Source organism: Miscanthus floridulus, chromosome 5, assembly GCF_019320115.1.
Source record: "Miscanthus floridulus cultivar M001 chromosome 5, ASM1932011v1, whole genome shotgun sequence".
Classification (NCBI taxonomy): Eukaryota; Viridiplantae; Streptophyta; class Magnoliopsida; order Poales; family Poaceae; genus Miscanthus; species Miscanthus floridulus.
In genome coordinates, this window is record NC_089584.1 from 123,564,669 (window position 1) to 123,586,849 (window position 22,181).

At 46.2% G+C, this 22,181-nt stretch overlaps 2 protein-coding genes, 1 non-coding gene and 1 pseudogene across 3 annotated transcripts; 2 read left to right on the forward strand and 2 right to left on the reverse strand.

Annotated features, from left to right (window-relative positions):
• Positions 1 to 673: 673 nt before the first annotated feature.
• Positions 674 to 3,562, reverse strand: LOC136453399 (DNA-directed RNA polymerases II and IV subunit 5A-like; annotated as a pseudogene).
• Positions 3,563 to 6,958: 3,396 nt separating this feature from the next.
• On the forward strand, positions 6,959 to 10,271 carry LOC136450640 (tubulin beta-6 chain-like). The gene is given in 6 exon segments (XM_066451189.1): positions 6,959 to 6,989; positions 6,992 to 7,087; positions 7,090 to 7,102; positions 7,922 to 8,322; positions 9,000 to 9,269; positions 9,375 to 10,271. Coding segments are annotated over 6 exon segments (1,491 nt in total). The 3' UTR covers positions 10,055 to 10,271.
• Positions 10,272 to 11,194: 923 nt separating this feature from the next.
• On the reverse strand, positions 11,195 to 20,312 carry LOC136453400 (rhomboid-like protein 20). The gene is made up of 8 exons (XM_066453968.1): positions 20,166 to 20,312; positions 19,936 to 20,036; positions 19,187 to 19,327; positions 19,036 to 19,102; positions 18,321 to 18,472; positions 18,130 to 18,238; positions 12,887 to 13,005; positions 11,195 to 11,527 (listed from the first exon to the last, which is right to left on the reverse strand). Exons 1-8 carry the CDS (start codon positions 20,188 to 20,190, stop codon positions 11,390 to 11,392), a joined length of 852 nt encoding a protein of 283 aa, XP_066310065.1. The 5' UTR covers positions 20,191 to 20,312; the 3' UTR covers positions 11,195 to 11,389.
• LOC136455747 (small nucleolar RNA Z247) lies at positions 13,912 to 14,048 on the forward strand. The gene has a single exon (XR_010759220.1). It is a non-coding gene; the product is annotated as a small nucleolar RNA Z247 (small nucleolar RNA).
• Positions 20,313 to 22,181: the final 1,869 nt, after the last annotated feature.

A 22,181-nucleotide genomic window follows, 5' to 3' on the forward strand; every position in this document is an offset into this window, starting at 1 on the left:
AAAAGTTATGATTTTCTTAAGATGAGCTGACAGAGAAAGAAAATTCTGCCAATTCAACTGTTAAGTACTTCCCGCCGGTTCAATCGGCTGCAGTAGTAAGCTTTGCATTTTTTGAGTTGGAGACAAGTATTTTAGCAAAAAAATATTTAAATTAAATAAATAAAAATAAAAACTCAGGTTTTTTTTTCTGTCTTCTTTGAACCGAATTAGTTGTTGGCATAGTTTATTTTTATACTAGCAAACTTGTCTGTAGGTTACAACGGAATGTACATCTCGTAGCATGATCACATTGATGATTTACGGGTCAAAAGAATTATTCAACAATCGTATTATCTGTTTCAATACATCTTGGAGTATGTTGTATGAGCACCGAATAGGAAAGGCGCGTGGAGGGCATTATGATAAAGTAAAAAAATAAGTGAAAATCACTTCTCTTTAATATATATCGTTATAAATAAAGATAGGGTGTTTCAGGGTTTCACACTTGTTGCATGGATACACATATCATGGATACACTTGTAGCTACACAGATTTAAAATAAAACATCACTATATCGTGGAAAAGCTCTATTAAGCATCGCCAAAAAATTGACCTCATTTTGTGAATTTGGTGTTTTCGACTAGGATTGATAAAAGAACATGATGCTGAAATCCGAAATCCTGATCGCAGGAGCTTCTGTCGCTCCGAAACAGGTTTCTTTTATTATTTGAGTGTTTATACAGTTCATAAAACAAAGTGTACAACATGAGAATTCACGTATGGTACATATACTTGGCTTATTCACTTCACTTACACAACAGCCACTGATCGTTAACAGTGGCTACTACAAAGCGATACTGATGTCTCCAAGCACATGGGGTATGTGTAGCTTCAAAAAATTACCATATCTATGGTTCTCTTCTTCAGTTTACCAGCGTTCTGACGTTTTGTCTCATACAACATAGCGGTATGTAACGTATCTGCCAGCCGTCTCGCTGGGTCTGATGACCTTCACAACCTGACCTCGTCTGAGGCCATAGTACCTAGCAATAGGATCCGAATCTGTATTCTTGGAAGCTGTTTGAACCGATGCATTCAGAAAGGGAAGGGTTACAAACTTGAAGGGATGCTAATTGCCTGGAATGTACGGCGAAATGCATATGCTATCTTAAAAAACTTATCCTTTCTGTTGTTAATCTGGAATGCTAGTAAAATACTGAAAAATGCAGGAAAACGTGGTTTTCGACAAAGAGTGCAGAGAATGATGCCAGAGAATTCTCTGGCAGCCTGACCCATCTACACCTGTCACCGCTTTGCTGTCTTGTGAACACGTGATACTCTCCTAAACGCTGCTCTTGCGCGATACTACCTCCATCCCAAGAAAGATGCAATTCTAGACTTAGTTAGAGTTAAACTAACTTAAATTTAACCAAAGTTGATGCTTATTTATTTGACATTGTTACTAAGTGGAGGACTTATTTAACCAAAGTGGAGGACTTATCTATCATGCACTTATTTTGACATTGTTACTAAAGTTGACGCTTATTTATTTGAATGTGGCTCGAAACTATATGTTGCTAAGCCAAGTTAAAATTTATTTGTCTTGATTTCGACCCACTTTTTTTTATTCTCTTACTGCATTGAAAATTTGAGGCTCCTAATCTACTATTTTTTTTCTTACTTTTACTGTGTTGAATTGCATTAAAATTTTAAGGTTCCCGTAGCAACGCATGGGCATATGCTAGTAGGTATATTATGATAATGTATTTAACGACAAATCTAGTTATACTTATTTAGTATAACAAAACATTAATGTTTTTTTATATAAATTTAGTTGAACTTAAGATAGTTTGATTGAGCACTATTGTAGAATTGCATCCTTTTTTAGTTCGAGGGAGAACATAGCGTGTTCCATGCACGCTCAATTGCTCATGGAACAGACGACCTCTGTATGTTTGTCTAATTAGGGCAATTTCTACCAGAAAATATTTAGCCACGAACTAGACTTATGTTGGAACTAAAAATGACCGAAGATGCTTGAAAGTCGAAACTGACTACTTAAAATGGCTGAGGCCATAGAAAGTTGAAACTTTACGTTTTGTCTGATGCCCCACTGGCTGAGCAGTAGTAATAAGTCTGCAAGTGTGAATAAGTGGCAATACCTGAGTTTCCTTTAAGGTGTACCGCTCCAATAGCGTCTTTTTCTCCTCATTTGTGAGCACCTGATGCTCAGGAACAAGAACATGCTCCTTGATGTTTATAAGCAACTCGGCCTCCTGTTCATTGCTTCAGTTATCAGAAATAACAAAATAGAAGATCATTGCACAATAGCATTCGGAGCAAGAAATGCTGCGAGTCAAATTGGAGTAGCTTCTTCTTGGTTTGCAAACTAACCTGGAAAACTTCCAAATGGATCTTTGGCTCCAATTCGATGAGAAACGACTTTGCAAATGGAGTTAGGTTCTGCTGAAGAACCAACACAGCTGTGGAGACATTCTCATGCGTCATCATTTCAACGTACTTCTTGACGTGCTTCATCCCTACTTTGTCATCATTGGGGAAGAAAACATATATCTGATCAACGAATAAAAACCAATTACACTATTAGGAGGACTACCAACTGCAGCTTCAAATACTGAACTTTGCTATTAAGGAGTGAATTATTTGCTGACAAAATTGCGTTATTGCTTTCTGGTCTCGGTCAAATTAGCAGGCACCGCAGACAGTGTTGGGGATGTTCATTCTTACAAGTTAACATAAACCTATGTCGAACTATATCCAAGCATACTGATCAGGCAACGGATTGCTGCGGTAGCCGGTAGGTTCGCACTTCAACAAGCTAGTACTACTTGCAGCGGTTGAGTCTGAACTTGCTGGTTCGGAATGATCTAATTCGTTAGCTGCGATCAGGAAGAAGATAGGCTCGATCCGTGCTCATTGATTTGAAGCTTGTGTTCTTCACAGGAAGCAGTTAGTTTGCCGCAGCTTCGAAACCCCATGGCGATCCGGACATCGAACCGATCGATCAAGCAAGAGCAGAGGTACGGATTCAAGGAGAGAAGCACCCATCCCCAAGAAATTAAAGGCCCGTCAAAGGCGAAGGGAGCTGGATCGAGCAGCTATCCACAGACGTCCGCACCGTCTGATCCGATCAGGAGCGGCATGAAGCAGGGGAGGCGGGCAGTTGACCCGCGGCGGAGTGAATTCGGATTGGATCGGGAGCTAAGCACTAAGCAGAGCTGAGCTTGGAGCCTTGGACTGACCTGGTCGGAGGGGTCGTTCTTCTTGGACTTGTTGATTTGGAGGTCCTCGCGGTGGAAGGACTCGCCGAACTTGCGGAGGAAGTTGAAGCGGCTGGTGGCGAGCTCGTGCTCCACCACCAGGTAGCCACGGTCCCGCAGCATCTGCATCACCGTGCGCCGGATCCGGTACAGCCGCCCCACGGTGGCCTCGTCGGTCACCAGCCCCGCTGACATCTCCGCCCTCAGCCGCCTCGCTTGCTCTGCTTCGCTTTCTGGTTCGACTTCGAGCGAGGCGGCTGACCCGAGCTGAAAGGCCTACGCCTACCCCGGGGCGGGGCGGGGCCTGAAGAAGCGCCGCTAGAGTCACTCAGCCTGTTAGCTCGACGGTAAACGATAGTAAATTTCTAGATAGAATTTTTTTTTCACACTAAACTAGTCAGCAGTAATAATTCATGATCGTATTAGCACCAGCCGAACAGGCTGACTATCTTCTGACAAAATCACCCAAAATAGACCTATTTCATATTTGTCTATAGCTATAGACAAAAGTTTCGATGTTCTATTTTTAGTCTTCTTCAACAACATGATAAAAAACTTTTTTTACAAATAAATCTCCAAAAGAAAAAATATTCGTATTTTAGTTGTGCCTGCGTTGCAACTTAAAATAGGTCTCATATATAGGTATTCTGTTAGAGACTAATGCAGTACCATCTAAGATCCATTTTGGATTTAAGTGTCTATATAGGTTATCCGTTAGAGATAGTCTCAGACTGTCTCCAACAACCACGACCCAAAATACAAAACTCATTCGTCTTTTAGGTAGCGCTATAGGCAAATGATTCAATACCTATTTTTGGTCTTCTCCAACAACAAGATCTAAAAGACAATTCTTTCTGTAAATGGATCTTCAGGAGAAAGGATAGTCAGATTTGGCTTATGCCTCTCCTAACATCTGAAATGAGTCTTTCTATATAGGTATTGCGTTGGAGGCTATAGGTATTGCGTTGGAGAACCATTTAGGATTTAGGTTCAGCCTTAGACCGACTCCAGGAACACCCCCCAAATCAGCGACCCATTCTGCAGCTTGGGTCTTGCACAGTAAAAAAAGTCCGAGCATGCAAACCTCACCTTCTCCAACAGCCACCCCAAAATCCCGTCCTCTCTCTCCTCAATCTCTCTCCCCCGCGCCGCTTCCACCTCCCCCGGCCCCACTTTCCCTGTTCCCTCTCCCTCTCCCGCTTGGAGGCCACGGCAGCCGCGGTGGCCTTCTTCTTCCGCTGCTGCAGCTGCTGCTCATTGCCGCCGCCGGCCTTGCTGCTGCAGCTGCTGCTTGTTGCCGCCGCCGGCCTCCTCCGTCTCCAGCCTCGCGGAATCCTCGGCCAAGCCCTCCGGCGCCCGCCGCCACTCCCCCTGCGCGGATTGGGAGGTCGGTCGATCCGCGGCGGAGGACACCCCTGCTGCGCGGATCTGGCCGCTGGACGTCGCGGCGGCGGAGCAGACGAGTGGAGACGGACGCCATGGACGAGCGCGAGGCTCGCCGCTCGCGCGCTGCTGTTGGAATCATGCTCGACGGCTCGACCCCGGATCCCCGCTCCCCGCCTCGACGCGGTACCCGCCGGCCTCGCCACGCCGGCTCCTCGCCGCGGCGGCTCCCCGCAGCGGTCCGCCTGGCCGCGCCTTGCCGCGCCCCACTCCTACGGGCCCACCACTGCGACGCCGCCAGAGATTTGCGTTCCTCTCGCTCGACGATGCACATTTGCAGCTCGGCAAGCCTCGTACCCAAAATGGGTGAGGTGATTGGGTCATCCGTTGGAGCGATGTTTTCGAAGGCAAAACACTGTGGGCGACCGATTTTGTGTTTGGGTCACGGATTGCATGCGCCGTTGGAGTCGGTCTCAGTGAAGTGGGTATGGGTCTTGTGCGGGTGGGCCCGTTATCCGGATGCGCGCGAAGAGGCGAGCGAGCCTTCCCATTGATGCGTGCATGTTGCTGCCACTGTGGGTGTGGTCGTTTGGAACTGTGGATGACGTGTGGTCCTGCGGCACGACGACAGCACGCAGGAAACAGATTTTTAATTCTGAATGTTTTTTATTCTTTCTTTCCTTTTTTTTTCTTTAGGGCTGTGTCACTTTTATGTTTACACTTGCTTGGCAGGTGAAAAACAAAGAAACTACGTGCTAGAAAGAGACACTCTGATTGTTCAGTGCCCATGCTCGATCAGATCCAGGTTTGCAACTTGCAAGTGTACTGTGCTGTGTACTAGAGCAAACGGGCCGAGCTTTTGGTCCTATTCGTTTCTCTTATAATTCCTTTTTTTTCAGCTTATTTTTTTAATGTTTTTTCTCTCACAATAAATCAGTCAGAACAGTGTTTCAGTTTATTTTTTCAACGAAGCTAACCAGGCCTTTGAGTTGTATTGGACTCGTTTCTTAGAAGCAGCAACTGGGCCTGAGCAAGCTGTTTCCTTTTCCTCCACCTGCCATCTGAAACCTTGGCCACTGAAGATGACTTGTCATCGAGACGGCTTCATTCCTCGAACGCTCACAGCAACATGAAAGGGAACCAGATGCAAAACACGAATAATTGGAAACACCACCCGAACGAACGATCCTCCTTTTCTTTTGATGGGAAATGAAACAAGGTTGGAGGACATGTATGTATGAGCATTGAGCTGAGCTTGTCCCCAGGCCCCAGCTGGTCGCTTCCAGCAAAGCAACTTATCCACTGACCTCACACCTAAGCCGCGCTGGCCAAAGAAAGATTCTTCAGAATGGCATCCTGCCCATGAGGGCATGAGGCCACGGCCTACACCACACAGGACCAAAGTACTCCACACTGAAGAACAGAACGCTGTGCCAGAGTCCTCTGCTCCTTCGAGATCCAATCGTGGAACAGCTCGCGACAGGAAGGCAACAGAGCACTGTTACGACCGCGGCGCACGTGGCCCACACGTGAGTCCCCCCCGGAAAAGCTGAGCGGTCACCCACATGCCCGCGGGCCCGCCGCCCGGTCGAGCCATAGCGCGGACGTTGGACCTGGACGTCGCACCAACCGGCACCCACCTCCAATCCTACCAATAAGCGTACCCCCACGACAGTAGTGCCCCGCACCGCACATGGGCCCAGCCGCTGCCCTGTCCCACCTCGGTGGCATCTAACGTCTCACCGGCCCGAGCGACCAAAGGGCTTGTTGGTTCGGATGATAAGCTATGGTACTGTTGACTAATTTACGTAAGGGAAAAAAAAATATTTATAGACTAACAAATACAGCTTATAAGTTAAATAAGTTCTAGCGAAAATAAGCGCAAAGCTAGAGAAACCCACCTGTCAGTGAAGTTAACTTGTGGTGGCGTTCACTTGGCCCAGAGTTTGCCAGCTGCGCGGCCAGGCGCGGCAAGCGGGGGCTAAAACACAGCCTGTTCGTTTGGCTGTAGCTTGTTGTAAATGATCGTAAATTTTTAGTTGGAATAGTATTTTTCTCTCACACAAACTAGCCAGTAATATTTCTTTACGAACCAACAATAATATGAACCAACCAACCAAACAGGCTGACGTTACCCGGGGCAGCTTGGAACGGGTCACGCTGCCTGCGGGCCCTCGACGGAACGGCGATATTTGCAGGGGGCAGTTCGGGTACTTCGCCGCCGCAGGGTGGGAAATTTGAAAATCACGCAAGGGGGAGAGATCTGGGCCGTGCGTCGCGAGAAGGGCTCGGAACGGGAGGGTGCGGGCCGTCGGATGCTCGCAGCGGCCACCGCTGCCTACGGCTATTTAACCCCGCGCTGCCGACACCGCACTCGCCCCCGGCCTCCTCCTCCGCCTCCCCGATCTCTCTCGTTCTCTCGCCGCCAGTTGCCTCGCAGTTTGGATATCTCATACCTCGTAAGAATTTCTGAACTACCCTCGTAATCGAGTTTTCAATCTGTGCTGTGGTGCAGCATTGTTTCTGATCTGATGTGGCACCGTAGCTAGGATTTTTGCCGAATTCTGGGTTGTTTTCGCGATGTAACCGGTAATGGGATTGGATCTGCGGGCGATCTGCTCATTTCCCACCTAGGAATGCCCTGGCCCAGCGCTTGTTTATCTCTGTTTTTCTACGAAGATTATTTGATTAGTTTGGTGATTCTGCGTAGTTGAGTGGGATCTCTACCGTTGGATTTGGGGGGAATTTCGTGGTCCTTTTTTGTGACTAATCACTCGATCTAGGAAATGTAACTGTTAGAACTTAGATGTAGAGAGCTTTGTGGGTTTATTATCAGAACTTAGTACAGTTTTGACTACAAATTTCAGGACTGAAACTAGATCTGGAACTGACGTCACTGTTTGAACGGTTGAGCTCAAGAAATTATTTATTATCATGAGGACTAGATCCGCTGTAAATATTGATGCATTTAGTACTTATTAGTAGGGGATTCAGGTGATTGATGTGTATAAGATGGTTTTGAAACCCCAGATCTTGTTAGGGTTCTCTATGTGATCCTAGCACGAGTTTAGTGACATTTCAGATCTGAAACTGCAGTGACCATATGAACTCGCTTTCTGGTTCAGTGGTAAATGGCTAGACATACATGATATAATCAACTTAAGGAGGGTGACATCTAGCAAATGTTTTTTTTCCCTTTGGCACGGTATTTTAGTTTTAGGTTGGTGTGCTTGTTGCAGTATCTGAAACTAATTCCTATGCGCTTCCCTTGTTTCTAGGGCGAAGATGAGAGAGATCTTGCACATCCAGGGAGGGCAATGTGGCAATCAGATCGGTGCCAAGTTCTGGGAGGTTGTGTGTGATGAACACGGCATTGACCCTACCGGGCGGTACACTGGCAATTCTGACCTTCAGTTGGAGCGTGTCAATGTCTACTACAACGAGGCCTCCTGCGGCCGCTTTGTGCCCCGTGCTGTTCTCATGGACCTTGAGCCTGGGACAATGGACAGTGTCCGCACTGGACCCTATGGTCAGATCTTCCGCCCTGACAACTTTGTGTTTGGGCAATCTGGTGCTGGTAACAACTGGGCTAAGGGTCATTACACCGAGGGTGCTGAGCTCATTGACTCTGTTATGGATGTTGTGAGGAAGGAAGCTGAGAACTGTGACTGCTTGCAAGGTACTTGAGCTTATTGTTGATAAAGCTGATCGCTTATAGTTGTTAGATTAGATCAGTTTTTGAAGCAATTTAGAGTGAGATGCACATGTCCAAATATCTCCTACTGTTTTTTACCATGCTTGTGATTTTTTTCACTATAATGCGATACATTATATCCATCTGACTGATGCTATCCATGGGAACTAGAACTGCAATATCTTGTTATTATGAAGCTGCTATTGCTCTTGAACCTGAGTCATTTAGCTCGTTTTAGTTCTTGTACTGTATTTCTATATCATCTTAAATGGCATTGATACCTTGTTATTGCTGATGTGCTTAGTAATTTCACACTTCATCTAGACATTGATACTTGTGGCTTCTTGCTGATGTGCTTAGTAATTTCACATTTCTGTATCTATCTTGTGTGCTGTTGGCATGTTTTGACACATGATCAGAAACAAAAATTTATATTCTTCAATTTATATGGAAGTGTAGTATTATCTTGCACTTGTTGCTTGAACAATTGACATTCAAAAGTACATAACAAGCTGTTTTGACTGTGATTACTGTCACCTCCGTGTGTAATGTATCTTGGCTGCCATGTGTACTTTATTAAGTTTTTTTTTTCAATCGCCCATGCAACTATACTTGATTACCTTGCTACATTGAACATTAACTCAATCTATTTGTTTGTTCAGGATTCCAAGTATGCCACTCCCTTGGTGGTGGTACTGGATCTGGTATGGGTACGCTGTTGATCTCAAAGATCAGGGAGGAGTACCCTGACCGCATGATGCTGACATTCTCAGTTTTCCCCTCACCGAAAGTATCTGATACCGTGGTTGAGCCATACAATGCTACTCTTTCTGTTCACCAGTTGGTTGAGAATGCTGATGAGTGTATGGTTCTTGACAACGAGGCCCTCTACGACATTTGCTTCAGGACTCTTAAGCTCACCACTCCTAGCTGTAAGCAGCCTCGTTCTTTCTCAGTTTTATCTCTTCAGGTTGCAGATGCTTGTACTGGTGTATTTACTCTGTATGATAACACTCTGTATTTGTTAATTTCTGCAGTTGGGGATTTGAACCATTTGATCTCTGCAACCATGAGTGGAGTCACCTGCTGCCTAAGGTTCCCTGGTCAGCTGAACTCTGACCTCAGGAAGCTGGCAGTGAACCTGATCCCCTTCCCTCGTCTACACTTCTTCATGGTTGGCTTCGCGCCGCTGACGTCCCGTGGCTCCCAGCAGTACCGGGCCCTCACTGTCCCTGAGCTCACACAGCAGATGTGGGACGCCAAGAACATGATGTGCGCTGCTGACCCTCGCCATGGGCGTTACCTCACCGCCTCGGCCATGTTCCGTGGGAAGATGAGCACCAAGGAGGTTGACGAGCAGATGATCAATGTCCAGAACAAGAACTCGTCCTACTTCGTGGAGTGGATCCCCAACAACGTGAAGTCCAGTGTGTGTGACATCCCGCCGACGGGCCTGTCCATGGCGTCTACCTTCATCGGCAACTCGACCTCCATACAGGAGATGTTCCGGAGGGTGAGCGAGCAGTTCACTGCCATGTTCAGGAGGAAGGCTTTCTTGCACTGGTACACGGGCGAGGGCATGGACGAGATGGAGTTCACCGAAGCCGAGAGCAACATGAATGACCTCGTGTCGGAGTACCAGCAGTACCAGGACGCGACTGCCGATGACGAGGGCGAGTACGAGGATGAGGAGGAGGTGCAAGCCGACGACATGTGAGGAGGCTGTGATCGTGTGAAGCCTGGTGGGTTAAGGGCAGGCAGACCTCGATAAGTTTGGTGTCCCCTTTCGTACTGTTGCCGTGTTACTACTGTTAGCGTACTACCCTCGTGGCCCATTCCGTCGCTGTTGATGCTTGTATTTTCCTTGTGCTATGGAACCTTGCTCTTGTTACGATGCTATACTTATGCTGCCAGTATGCTTGGCGTTTGAGGTTCCTGGTGTGAATTTGAGCCTTGCGTGTCGCTTCTTATTATGCAGCAATATGCCAATAGTAATTTCGTGCATTGCCCTCTGACATGGCTCGGAGACCGGCTGCTTCCTGTTGGCGAAGCAACTGACAGCATGTTAATAGCTACTGCTTTATACAGTCAGTTGATGCCAAATGCGGTTTTCCCCAACCGCTATTGGAACCAGAATATGCTGCATGGATGAAAGAGTCAAGTGTTATAACTATAGGATCATCTAGGAGTAGTTCTAGCGGGTGAAACATTTCTATTTGAGATAGAGCATATAGATCCGTCGTAGAACATGAACTAGAGAGGGGAGATGATGAGAGAGGGCCATCGAACATCAGTGGGCTTGGCGGAGGAGCTGGCCATAGCGTCGGTGAAGAAGGCGCTGTTGAGTTGGGGTCGATGGAGAGGGGCGACGTAGTCCAGTGACGACGGCGTCCAGGCGGCGGCGAGTCGAAGAGAATTAGTGTTCTGCCGGTGAGGTACTTTGGCAACCGGTGAACGTCGTACCGCGAGCCGCCGAAACCCATCTCTTTATATAGCACAGTGCGACGGAGGCCCACCAACCATGTAGGGTTGAACACCTCCGATCAGGGCACGGGATCAAGGTCCAAATTGACCGTTGGACCAATCTTGGTAGAGAGATCAACCTAACATCAAGTGCTCGCTCCGCCACAGGGTGGAACTGGGAGAATCAGTGTTGACATCAACCTTTAGATTTCTCGATTCTACCGACTTGGCTTCAGAAGCCCTCGAGTTAGTGATTTCATCCCTGGCATCAGTTAGCTACCAGCATAATCTGCTGGCAATCTTTCAAGCACTTTTGTCAGTATATAGAGTGCCGACTATCCACAAGCTACAGCCACCATTCAGAAATAGAGTATCGCTGCAAGCAAATAGAGAAAGCTCCTGTATTAATTGTCTGATAGTTCCCGTTCATATACAATGCCACAACGGCTTGTTTCAACAAGGAATCCTGTGATAAAATCTAGAACAGAACAATGAATCCAAGTATTAAACACTTCACGCTCATTATGTACAGAGCATCCATCCATCTTTTGACTCGATGCCAGGGTATCATGGCTGCGGAGCTTGTGCTTCAAGCAGAATGTGAGGCCAAATTGACATCGTAGTTGGTCAATGCAAGTGCCTGAATTGCTGCACTGCGATCAAAGCCCATAGACACCAGTGCAGCAATAGAAGATTCCGTGGGATCTTGGGTAGCTGTGCGTGCATCCTGAATAAGGATCAGAAGCAAAGCTCAGTGACAAAAAATTAGTATCGGAAGAGAAGCAGAAAAATCTCCTGTGTTCAAACTTTATGGTTGAGTCGAACATGATGAACAACGGACATCAGGCATATCCACATATGTATACTATCATATCAAGTTAAAAAGCACTAAAAATGAGATCAATTAAAGATTAAGATTAATATCTTTAGCTACAGTGCTCACATTCTAGTATTCTACCGATCAAACTTAATTCTAATTATTCATTTTCAAAATCGAAGTATGACAAACATAGTATGGTATGCATAATCGAGAATTTCCCCGAAAATTGTTAATCATGTGGTGCTCAAGTGTTGAAGTATTGGCAGGCCTCCTGATTTGGTACCTAGAGTATACTATCTCCTCCAAAAAAAATATTGATATAAGGGGTTTATTACAAGGGCCTTGGTAATGGATGAGGTTACCAGGAACATTCAAGGAAATATCCCTGGGTGTATGTTGTTCGCTGATGATGTAGTGTTAGTGGACGAAAGCCAAACGGGAGTAAATTGGAAACTAGAGTTATGGCGGCAGACCCTTGAGTCTAAAGGTTTTAGATTGAGCAGAACTAAAACCGAATACATGAGATGCGACTTTGGTGGAGTTGTACAGGAGGAGGGAGATGTGAGTTTGGAAGGTCAAGTAGTGCCTAAGGATACCTTCCAGTATCTGGGATCGATGCTACAGAGGGATGGAGATATTGATGCGGATGTTAGCCATAGAATCAAAGTAGGGTGGATCAAGTGGCGACAAGCTTCTGCATTCTCTGTGACAAGAGGGTAGCACAAAAGCTAAAAGACAAGTTCTATAGAACAACGATTAGATCGGCTATGTTGTATAGAGCAGAATGTTGGCCTACAAAGATTCGACATGTTCAACAACTGAGTGTTGCAGAAATACGTATGTTGCGATGGATTTACGGTCACACAAGAATGGACCGAGTTCGGAACGATGATATACGTGATTGCTTAGAGGTAGCACCAATTGAAGAAAAGCTTGTCCAACATCGGCTGAGGTGGTTTGGCCATGTCCAAAGAAGACCTCCAGAGGCACCAGTGCATTGTGGAGTCCTAAACCAAGCTAATAATATGAGGAAAGGTAGAGAAAGACCGAAATTGACATGGAGGAGGCAATAAAAAGAGATTTGAAAGCTTGGGATATACCTAAAGATCTATGTTTGAATAGGAGTACTTGGAAAGCAGCTATTGAAGTGCCTGAACCGTGACTTGGGGCTCTTGGTGGGTTTCAACTCTAGCATACCCCAACTTGCTTGGGATTGAAAGACTATGTTGTTGTTGTTGTTGAAAGGGTTATTACAACAGTACTTGCCTCAATTTGATCTGCCTGATGAGAAGGGATGCTTCCATCATTTTCTGTGGTTGGTAACCCTTGATATGGATTGTTCGAAAAGGGCCATGAAAAATGCGAGAAGAGCGACGTTGCAAACTCTGGGAACTATTAGAGAAAATGTAGTCACATTTTGAATGCACGGCTACAACTCATCACGTTTCCCGAACGGGCTAGAAAGTGTTACCTTCAACGTGTTAAGAATATCCAATAGGATCACATGACCATAATATCTGGTTGATTGATATCTCCTGAAAATTGGTTGTGCGCTCAGGCTTGGATTGCGGGTGAAGGCAAGTATCACGGCTTCGGTTAGATAGGATAGGTACCTCCTGATTGATGTAATCTTGTGATGTAATCTAGAGTTACCAAAGTAGTTAGCTTCTTCTTATTGTATAAGTTGTACCGCCACGCCAGAGGCTCTTCCTGACTATATTAACACAAAGTCGTGAGCCTGAGAGGGCATCACATTCCAACCATTTTCACATGGTAATCAGAGCTAGGGTTAATCCATAATATTCTCGATGGCTTCCTCTTCCGCGCTTCAACAATCGTTCTCTCTGATCGGTTGTCTCGTCACCGAGAAGCTGGGCAAAGGAAATTTTCCCCTATGGAGCGCCCAGGTGCTGTCTGCTCTTCGCGGTTCGCAGATAGCGCACTATCTCGAGCCCGACATTGTGGTGCCGGCGAAGCAGATCCCCAAGGCGGCCGACAAGCCGACTGAGCTCATCTCCAACCCTGAGTATGAAACTTGGGTTGCGAAAGACCAGCACATCGTTAACTATCTGCTCTCCAATATATCCAAGGAGATCCAGGTGCAAGTCTCCAATTGCGCCACATCGGCCGAGATCTGGAAAGTGATCTCAGAGATGACGGCTTCCTAGTCTCGGGGCCGTATCATCAACACGCGCATGGCGTTGGCCACAGCGCAGAAGGGCTCGTCTACAATCGCCGACTACTTCAACAAGATGAAATCTCTTGCTGACGACATGGCGGCCGCCGACAAACGTCTTTAAGATGAAGAGATCATCTCCTATGTACTAGTCGGACTTGACATGGATTTTAATCCGATTGTCTCGGTTGTCGCGGCGCGCACGGAGTCGCTATCTTTGGGCGAGCTCTACACCCAGCTAGTGAGTTGGGAACAGCGGATGGATCTCCTGCACGGTGGATCCGGTTCATCTGCTAACACGGCTACACGTGGAGGCCGTGGTGGTTTCAACCGCGACGGTGGTGGCCGAGGACGCGAGCGCAGCCGCAATCGTGGCAACAACAACAGCGGGCGCCCCGGCAGAACTACAACGGCGATAAACCCATCTGCCAGCTCTGCGGCAAGGAGGGCCACACCGGACTACGCTGCTTCAAGCGTTTTGACGCTTCCTTCACCTGCCCACCAGAGCAATCCCGATCTGCCTCCTCTGCGTCATATGGGATCGACACCAACTAGTACACCGACACTGGTGCTACCGACCACATCACGGGAGAGCTGGAGAAGCTCACCGTGAGGGACAAGTACCATGGAAACGACAAGGTTCATGCTGCTAATGGCGCAGGTATGAGAATCAATTAAATTGGTCGAAGTTTTGTTCGTACCCCAAATCAAAATCTCGTCCTAAACAATGTTTTTTATGTTCCTGAAGCTAACAAAAGTCTTGCATCTGTTCATCGTCTTACATCCGATAACCATGCTTTTATTGAATATCATCCCAACTATTTTTTGATTAAGGACCAAGCAACGAAAAAAACCATACTTAGAGGGGAATGTGAAGGCGGCCTCTACCCGTTGAAGTCTAGGCCGTCACCGAATAAAGGGGCGTTTGGTGCTGTCAAGTCTCCTTTGTTCAGGTGGCATAGTCGTCTCGGCCACCCTTCTTTTGCAGTCGTTCAGTAAGTCCTTAGCAAAAATAGTATTCCCTTTGTTGCCGATTTGAATAAAGAAATTGTTTGCGATGCTTGCCAAAAGGGCAAAAGTCATCAGCTACCCTATCCTAGATCCACGAGTATCTCATTGAGTCCCTTAGAACTTGTGTTTTCTGATGTATGGGGTCCTGCGCCCACTTCTATTGACAAAAATAGTTATTACGTTAGCTTCATTGATGATTTCAGCAAGTTTATATGGATTTATTTGCTTCGTCATAAATCTGAAGTTTTTCAAAAATTTCATGAATTCCAAGCTATAGTTGAACGCCAATTTGATAGAAAAATTCTCGCTATGCAAACTGACTGAGGAGGGGAATATCAAAAGCTGAATGCCTTCTTTCAGCGCATTGGCATCTTGCATCATGTCTCATGCCCTTATGCACATCAACAAAATGGCTCCGCTGAACGTAAACATCGTCATATTGTTGAAGTAGGTCTCTCGCTTTTAGCCCATGCTTCTATGCCCTTAAAATTTTGGGATGAAGCTTTCATCACTGTCACCTATCTTATTAATCGTCTCCCTAGTAAAATTATCAATAACCAAACTCCTCTTGAACGCCTGTTTCATCAAACACCAGACTACTCCTCTCTTCGTACTTTTGGCTGCGCATGCTGGCCGAATCTACGGCCTATAATGCTCGCAAGTTGCAATTTCGCTCCAAACGCTGTGTCTTCCTAGGATACAGTAACATACACAAGGGGTTAAGTGTCTGGATGTCAATGAAGGGCGTGTCTATATTTCCCGAGACGTGGTCTTCGATGAACACGTCTTCCCCTTCGCCGAACTCCACCCAAACGCCGGTGCTCGATTACGATCTGAAATTCTCCTCCTTCCTCCAACTTTGAAAAATCCTTCACATGATTTTGGGGACGACAATTCTTCAGATCATTTTGATAATGATTCCCTGCATACTAACCCTATGTCTAACCATGCAGCACATGAAAAAAATTCGGCGTCAAACGAACTAAATCTGGCTGGAAACGAGCGTCATTTCATGCTCCCCGAGCAATTTCCCGTTTTGGCAGGAATAGGCGGCGATCCCCAGGCTGATTCACATGCACCTTCCACTGCGGAGCCGACAGGATCGGTCTTGGATCCAGCGGCGTCAGCTCCTGCGCTCGTGACGAATGCGTCTGCTCCACCGGCATCCTCTCCGCGTGCGCCACCTGTCTCGAACTCGCCTCGCCTGGCTCCGCGGACGGGGGGACAGGATATTTCGACCGGTGGTGGAGAATCTCCCTTGGGTCCGCCTCTCGCCGGATCTTCTGCGCCAGCCACAGATCAACCCACCGGATCTTCGCTCGCCGGATCTTCTACGCCAGCCACAGATCAACACACCGGATCTTCTACATCGCCTGCAGCACCGGCTCTCCAGCGACCCACCACACGTCTACAACAAGGTATACGCAAACCAAAAATTTACACTGATGGAACTATTCGATATGGTTAGTTAGCAGCCACCACTGAAGGTCCTATTGATTTGCAACATGCCTTAGTCGATAATAATTGGAAGTGTGCTATGGATGTTGAATTTGATGCATTGATCAGGAATAAAACTTGGCATCTAGTTCCACAAAAAGGTAAAAATGTGATAGATTGCAAGTGGATCTATAAAATCAAAAGAAAATCAGATGGAAAAATTGACAGATATAAGGCACGCCTAGTAGCAAAGGGGTTCAAACAACGATATGGCATTGATTATGAGGACACTTTTAGTCCTGTTGTGAAAGCAGCCACAATTCGTCTTGTGCTCTCTCTAGCTATGTCTAAGGATTGGTGTTTGAGGCAACTCGATGTTCAAAACGCTTTCTTGCATGGTTTCCTTGAAAAAGAGGTATACATGAAACAGCCGTCAGGTTATGAAGATAAGACCAAACCACATCACTTATGCAAACTTGACAGATCCCTGTATGGTTTAGAACAAGCACCACGGGCCTGGTATTCTAGGTTGTGTGGTAAACTTCCGAGTCTAGGCTTTGTTCCCTCCAAAGCGACACATCATTATTCTTTTATCGGAAAGGAAATCATGTCATCTTTATGCTTGTATATGTTGATGATATAATTATGGCCAGTTCATCACAGGAAGCAGTGGATGCTCTTCTCCGAGATTTAGAGAAGGACTTTGCAATCAAAGATCTTGGGAACCTTCACTATTTTCTTGGCATACAGGTTCAAAGAAAGAAAGGTGATTTGCTTTTGACACAGGAACGGTGTGCTTCTGATATTCTCAAGAGAGTTAATATGCTGTTGTGTAAACCCGTCAAAACACCCCTTAATACCACCGAAAAGCTTTCAGTCACTAGTGGCACTCGGTTAGGAATGGAGGACTCAACCAGATACAGGAGCATTGTTGGAGCTCTCCAGTATCTCACCCTCACACGACCAGATCTGTCTTTTTCGGTCAACAAAGTTTGTCAATTCCTTAACTCGCCGACGACCGTTTATTGGGAAGCCGTGAAGAGAATATTGAGATATGTACAAGGAACAATCGGCCTAGGGTTAAAAATTAGAAAACCTAACTCTATGCTTGTAAGTGTTTTTTCAGATGCTGATTGGGCCGGTTGCCCTGATGACAGACGATCTACAGGCGGCTTTGCTGTATTCCTAGGTTGCAACCTAGTGTCATGGTGCGCAAGAAAACAGCATACGGTTTCAAGATTAAGTACAGAAGCTGAATACAAGTCTTTGGCCAACGCTACTGCAGAGGTAATGTGGGTACAAAAATTACTTGATGAGTTAGGTATTCCACATCCTTTGGCAGCATGTTTATGGTGTGATAATCTTGGCGCAAAGTACCTATCGGCTAACCCTGTATTTCATGCACGCACCAAGCATATAGAGATAGATTTTCATTTTGTACGCGAACAAGTTGCCGCAAAGCGCCTGGACATCAGATTCATCAGCACTACGGATCAGATCGCCGATGGCTTCACTAAGCCTCTTCTAGAGAAGCAAATGGTCATGTTCAGAGACAATCTCAACCTCGCTGATAAATTGTGATTGAGGGGGGATGTTAAGAATATCCAATAGGATCACATGACCGTAATATCTTGTTGATTGATGGTTGATTGATATCTCCTGAAGATTGGTTGTGCGCTCAGGCTTGGATTGCGGGTGAAGGCAAGTATCACAGCTTCGGTTAGATGGGATAGGTATCTCCTGATTGATGTAATCTTGTGATGTAATCTAGAGTTACCAAAGTAGTTAACTTCTTCTTGTTGTACAAGTTGTACCGCCGCGCCAGGGGCTCTTCCTGGCTATATTAACACAAAGCCGTGAGCCTGAGAGGGCATCACGTTCCAACCATTTTCACACAACCTACGGATGCCAAATGTATTCAGGCGATACAGAAGCCCAGCCAGTATGCCAGAAAGTCCAGGTACAACAGAACGTCTTCTAGATGAGAAAAGAAGCTGATGACAGAGATCAAATATGTAAAGCTGTGACAGAGGGAGATTTGAAAAAAAAGGAAGGCAAGTTATCTTAGAACTGAACCTGGAGTCCTGCCAAATATACAAATGACTTATCGCTTAAGCTCAGTCCAAATATGCGGAACTTCATTGACACAGGAATGTCAAAGAAGAATGGCACATAAGATGCAAAGATGAGGCCATATGGTCCTGACGTCAATGGATTTAGAGAAGGATCTGCAATTCTGACATTAACTTGTCAGACAAGAACCATATACACTAACTTGTTGCTTTGTGAAACAAGTAAATAAAAAAAGAATAAGCACAATTAACACCGGTATTTTTCCTAACTATCTTGTTCTCCTACAGCCTGTTAGCTGCAGCTTAAAGCTGCAGCAGGTATTCACCGGCTGTAATTGTACTTTCGCCTAAAAAGGTTGCAGCTGCTGCAGCGAGCAGGCCCTTATTTTAAATAGTTGTTCCAGAGAATGTGGTTCTGATGAATTTTGTTTTTGAACGAATGGTTTAGTTGGCCTAGAATATGCATAAGCATTTTAAGTGGTGGGACTAAGGATGTTACTGTGATTTTTTTTTTGAATTTCATGTTACTGTAATTCTATAGATGCACCTTCTATTTTGGGGTCCTGGAGTTGACACCTTAAGGATACAGTTTGAAATCAATATGATAAGCTGATACAGAGCAATATATCATACAAAAAACAAACCAAATGAATTGCAAAAATAGTTTAAGCAGGATTTAAAAGAAAGTATGCACTGACAAGTACTGACAAAAGGCATACCTTTCATGTAACCCAAAGCAAGGATCTGAAGCAGTACAGACACCATAGTCGAGAAGATGATGAAGACCTATATTTCAAATACTTACATCAGCATAGGCAAATGTTGCTATAATAACTGCATGTCAAACACCTTGAGCACAAAACTACTTACAGCATACTTGTTAGAACCTATTTGTCGTTCGAACACCCTAAAGTAGTATAGCAGGGCCGCTCCAAAGATCAGCTCGGGGGTTGACGAGAAAGCAACCAATGAGGTGATCAGCCTCCAGATACTCAGCTTTTCATAAACACTCTGCATAGAAAAAGGATGACGAACCCAATTAGCTGCCTATTATACCACGGCAGTCAGATTTCCCTGTAATCATCTACCCAATTGCAGCTCAAACAAGGAGAAGGGCATGGAAATTTCAGCTACGGCTGCATTTTCAGAAATAAAAAAGTAGCGGACACTTATATACAACAAATAAGGAGTTTCCATGTAATTCCAAGGTACAAATACCGCAATAAACCAAACAAGTGTCACCCTCAGTGAAAACGTTCTCTAGAAAAGTTAGGATCTCATTACACATGCATTGGGGAGGACAAACACTCTGCATAGACAAAGGATGATGGACCCAATTAGCTGCCTGTTATAGCATGGCAGTCAGATTTCCCTGTAATCATCAACCCAATTGCAGCTCAAACAAGGACAAGGGCATGGAAAATTTAGCTACGACTGCATTTTCAGAAATAAAAAGTAGCGGACACTTATATACAACGAACGAGGAGTTTACATGTAATTCCAAGCTACTAATTCCGCAATAAAGCAAACAAGTGTCACCCTCAGTGAAAATGTCCTCTAAAACAGTTAGGATCACAGTAGTCAGTACACATGCATTGGGGAGGGCAAGGGCGCCTTGCCTGGTAGGACAGGCCGAGGTCGAGGGAGCGGCCGCGGAAGCCGAAGGGGATGGAGAAGAGAGCTGCGGCGACGACCACGGCCCTCGACGCCGGCGCATTGTCTGCGCAGAACCAGGTCGAATCGCGCTAAGATCGATGACGTAACAGAGGAGCAGAGATAAGGGAAGTCGAAGAGGATTTTTTTTAAGAAAAAATAGGAGAAGGGAGGTTCGAGAGGTGAGGTGGCGTACGGAATCCAGGGAGCCCGCCGTTCATCGCCGGTCCCGGCGCGGCGGAGGAGGCGAGCAGCTCCACGCCTGAGCTGGCCCGGTCTGGTCGGTGGAAGCGTGCGAGCCACAGCCCCCAGTTGTCAGGGGGCAGAAACTTTTCTCGAGCCATAGCCCGAGTCTGACTCGTGAGTTGTGACAGTGATAGAGACGAATGTGCTTGACACAACGGCGAAGGGCAAATGTTTATCTTGCACTGTGGCGTTGTTTTCTTTATAAGACTCATGTATTAGAATATTATTATGGGAGTAATTTTACAATGGTTAAAAAAAACATGAGTCATCCATTCCACGAGATCGGAGGGTATACGTGGGACTGGAACAAAATTATGTGGGACTAAAAATATGTGGATCCAGATTTATTGTTTATTTTTTTTTTGTTATTTTTTCGGTTACGGACAAATGGTAATTTTAGCACCTTCGCTGAAGGGTAAAGATGGTAATTTGTTTCGGTTATGAGGAGCTGGGCCGCCTGGTGCTTGGCGGCGGCCGCGGGCACGATGAAGAGGAGGAGGCGTGGTTCGGGCCGGCGGAGTCCAAGACGGAGGAGGACGACGCGTACAGGGAGCCAACAACGTTCTACATCCTCTGCTTCTCCCCCGGGTCTGACCTGTCGGCGCTGTTCGTCGGCGCCGGGCGAGGGGGCAAGGAGCGGGGGTTAGTGAGCGAGCCCGCCGCGGCCGTGTTGGCCCGCGTGGACCGAGCAGGGTCGTGTGACATGTCCGCCGCGAGCGACCTGTGCAGCAGGCTCCCGTGCCGGCGAGGCTCGACTCCATGGCCTGCGCGCAGCTCACCAGCAGCGTGCGCATGTCCACCTGCTGCTGGAGAATAAGTCAAGAAGAGGCACGACAGCTTCTTGCATGGCGACGTGGACAAGTCAATTGATCATTATACCGAAGCTGTGCCCACCTGAGCAGGAGGAGTGAGCGGCTGGTGCTGCACAGCAGCTGCAAGCAGTGCCGGCTCGCGCGGCGCGAGGCCGACGCGGCGGTGAGCGACGCGACACGCGGGCTCGTCCTGGCGTGGCCGGAGAACGTTCATGCCAGGAGCCTGTGGCGCCGCGTGCAGGCATACGACATGAAGGGTACCGGGAGAGCCTCCTGGACTGTGTGGACTTCACTGGAGCATGGCTCGACGGCCGGAAACACCCTCGGCGCGCGGCGCGCGGCGCGAACACGAAGCTGCCGTACTGCGTCGCTCGGATGATCAGCAAGCAGACTCGGTTACGAAACTACCCTCAATATTACAAATTATATTTAATAAATAATGTTTTTCAATTGGTTAGCTAAAAAATAGAAAAAATGAAAATACCTCGTGGTACCATGATACTTTTCCAATCATTGTAAAACATCTCTTATTAAGGATAGAGTACAGAATTTTGAGAAGTGCATCCAAACAGGCTGGTTAGTTATTTTGTAGAAGTCACAATCTGCTGAAAATGTAAGGTGGGTCACAAAATCGTCCTTGTCTCCTAGATCTTTGGAACTTGGCTAGTTTGTAGGATCGTGTATAGGTTGCCACATCCTCTATGAGTTTGGATAAGTGGAGAGAATTAGATGAATATATGTGCTTATTTTGCTACTTGGCTGTTTTAGTTTATCCAATGAAAATTAAGTAGAATCGTAAGTTAAGTTTTAGCAGTCTAATTCATTCATTTTTATTCCCCACTTGAGTCAGTCTAGCAAGTTCCTTTCAAATAAAGACTATACACTGTGGAGGCGTGAAAAGCAATTGTCAAATGATTTTGTGGTGGCTTGCCATGGAGATTCTATGCTTGCACTTGATGTGAGCAGAAGGGCATTGAGGGATGGTGGCGTGGTGGAGAATAAGGCTAGGGACAACAAAGTCAATTCCAATGACAATTCCACATTGGCAATTTGAGATGTCACTCCACATCGGTAAATGTCGTAAAAAATAGTTAACCTTCTCTCTCAACTAGCAAATATGTAAGATTTTTTTTTAAATGGCAATCTTCTACATT

What these genes read in the sequence shown, in the direction of transcription:
- LOC136453400 (XM_066453968.1), bottom strand. Translation starts at nt 20,190, where the DNA reads ATGAACGGCGGGCTCCCTGGATTCC. An exon ending in TAGGTTCTAACAAGTATGCT is followed by an intron (nt 19,103 to 19,186) that starts GTAAGTAGTTTT and finishes TTTGAAATATAG; the next exon opens with GTCTTCATCATCTTCTCGAC. An exon ending in ATCAGGCAGATCAAATTGAG is followed by an intron (nt 11,528 to 12,886) that starts GCAAGTACTGTT and finishes ATCCTTATTCAG; the next exon opens with GATGCACGCACAGCTACCCA.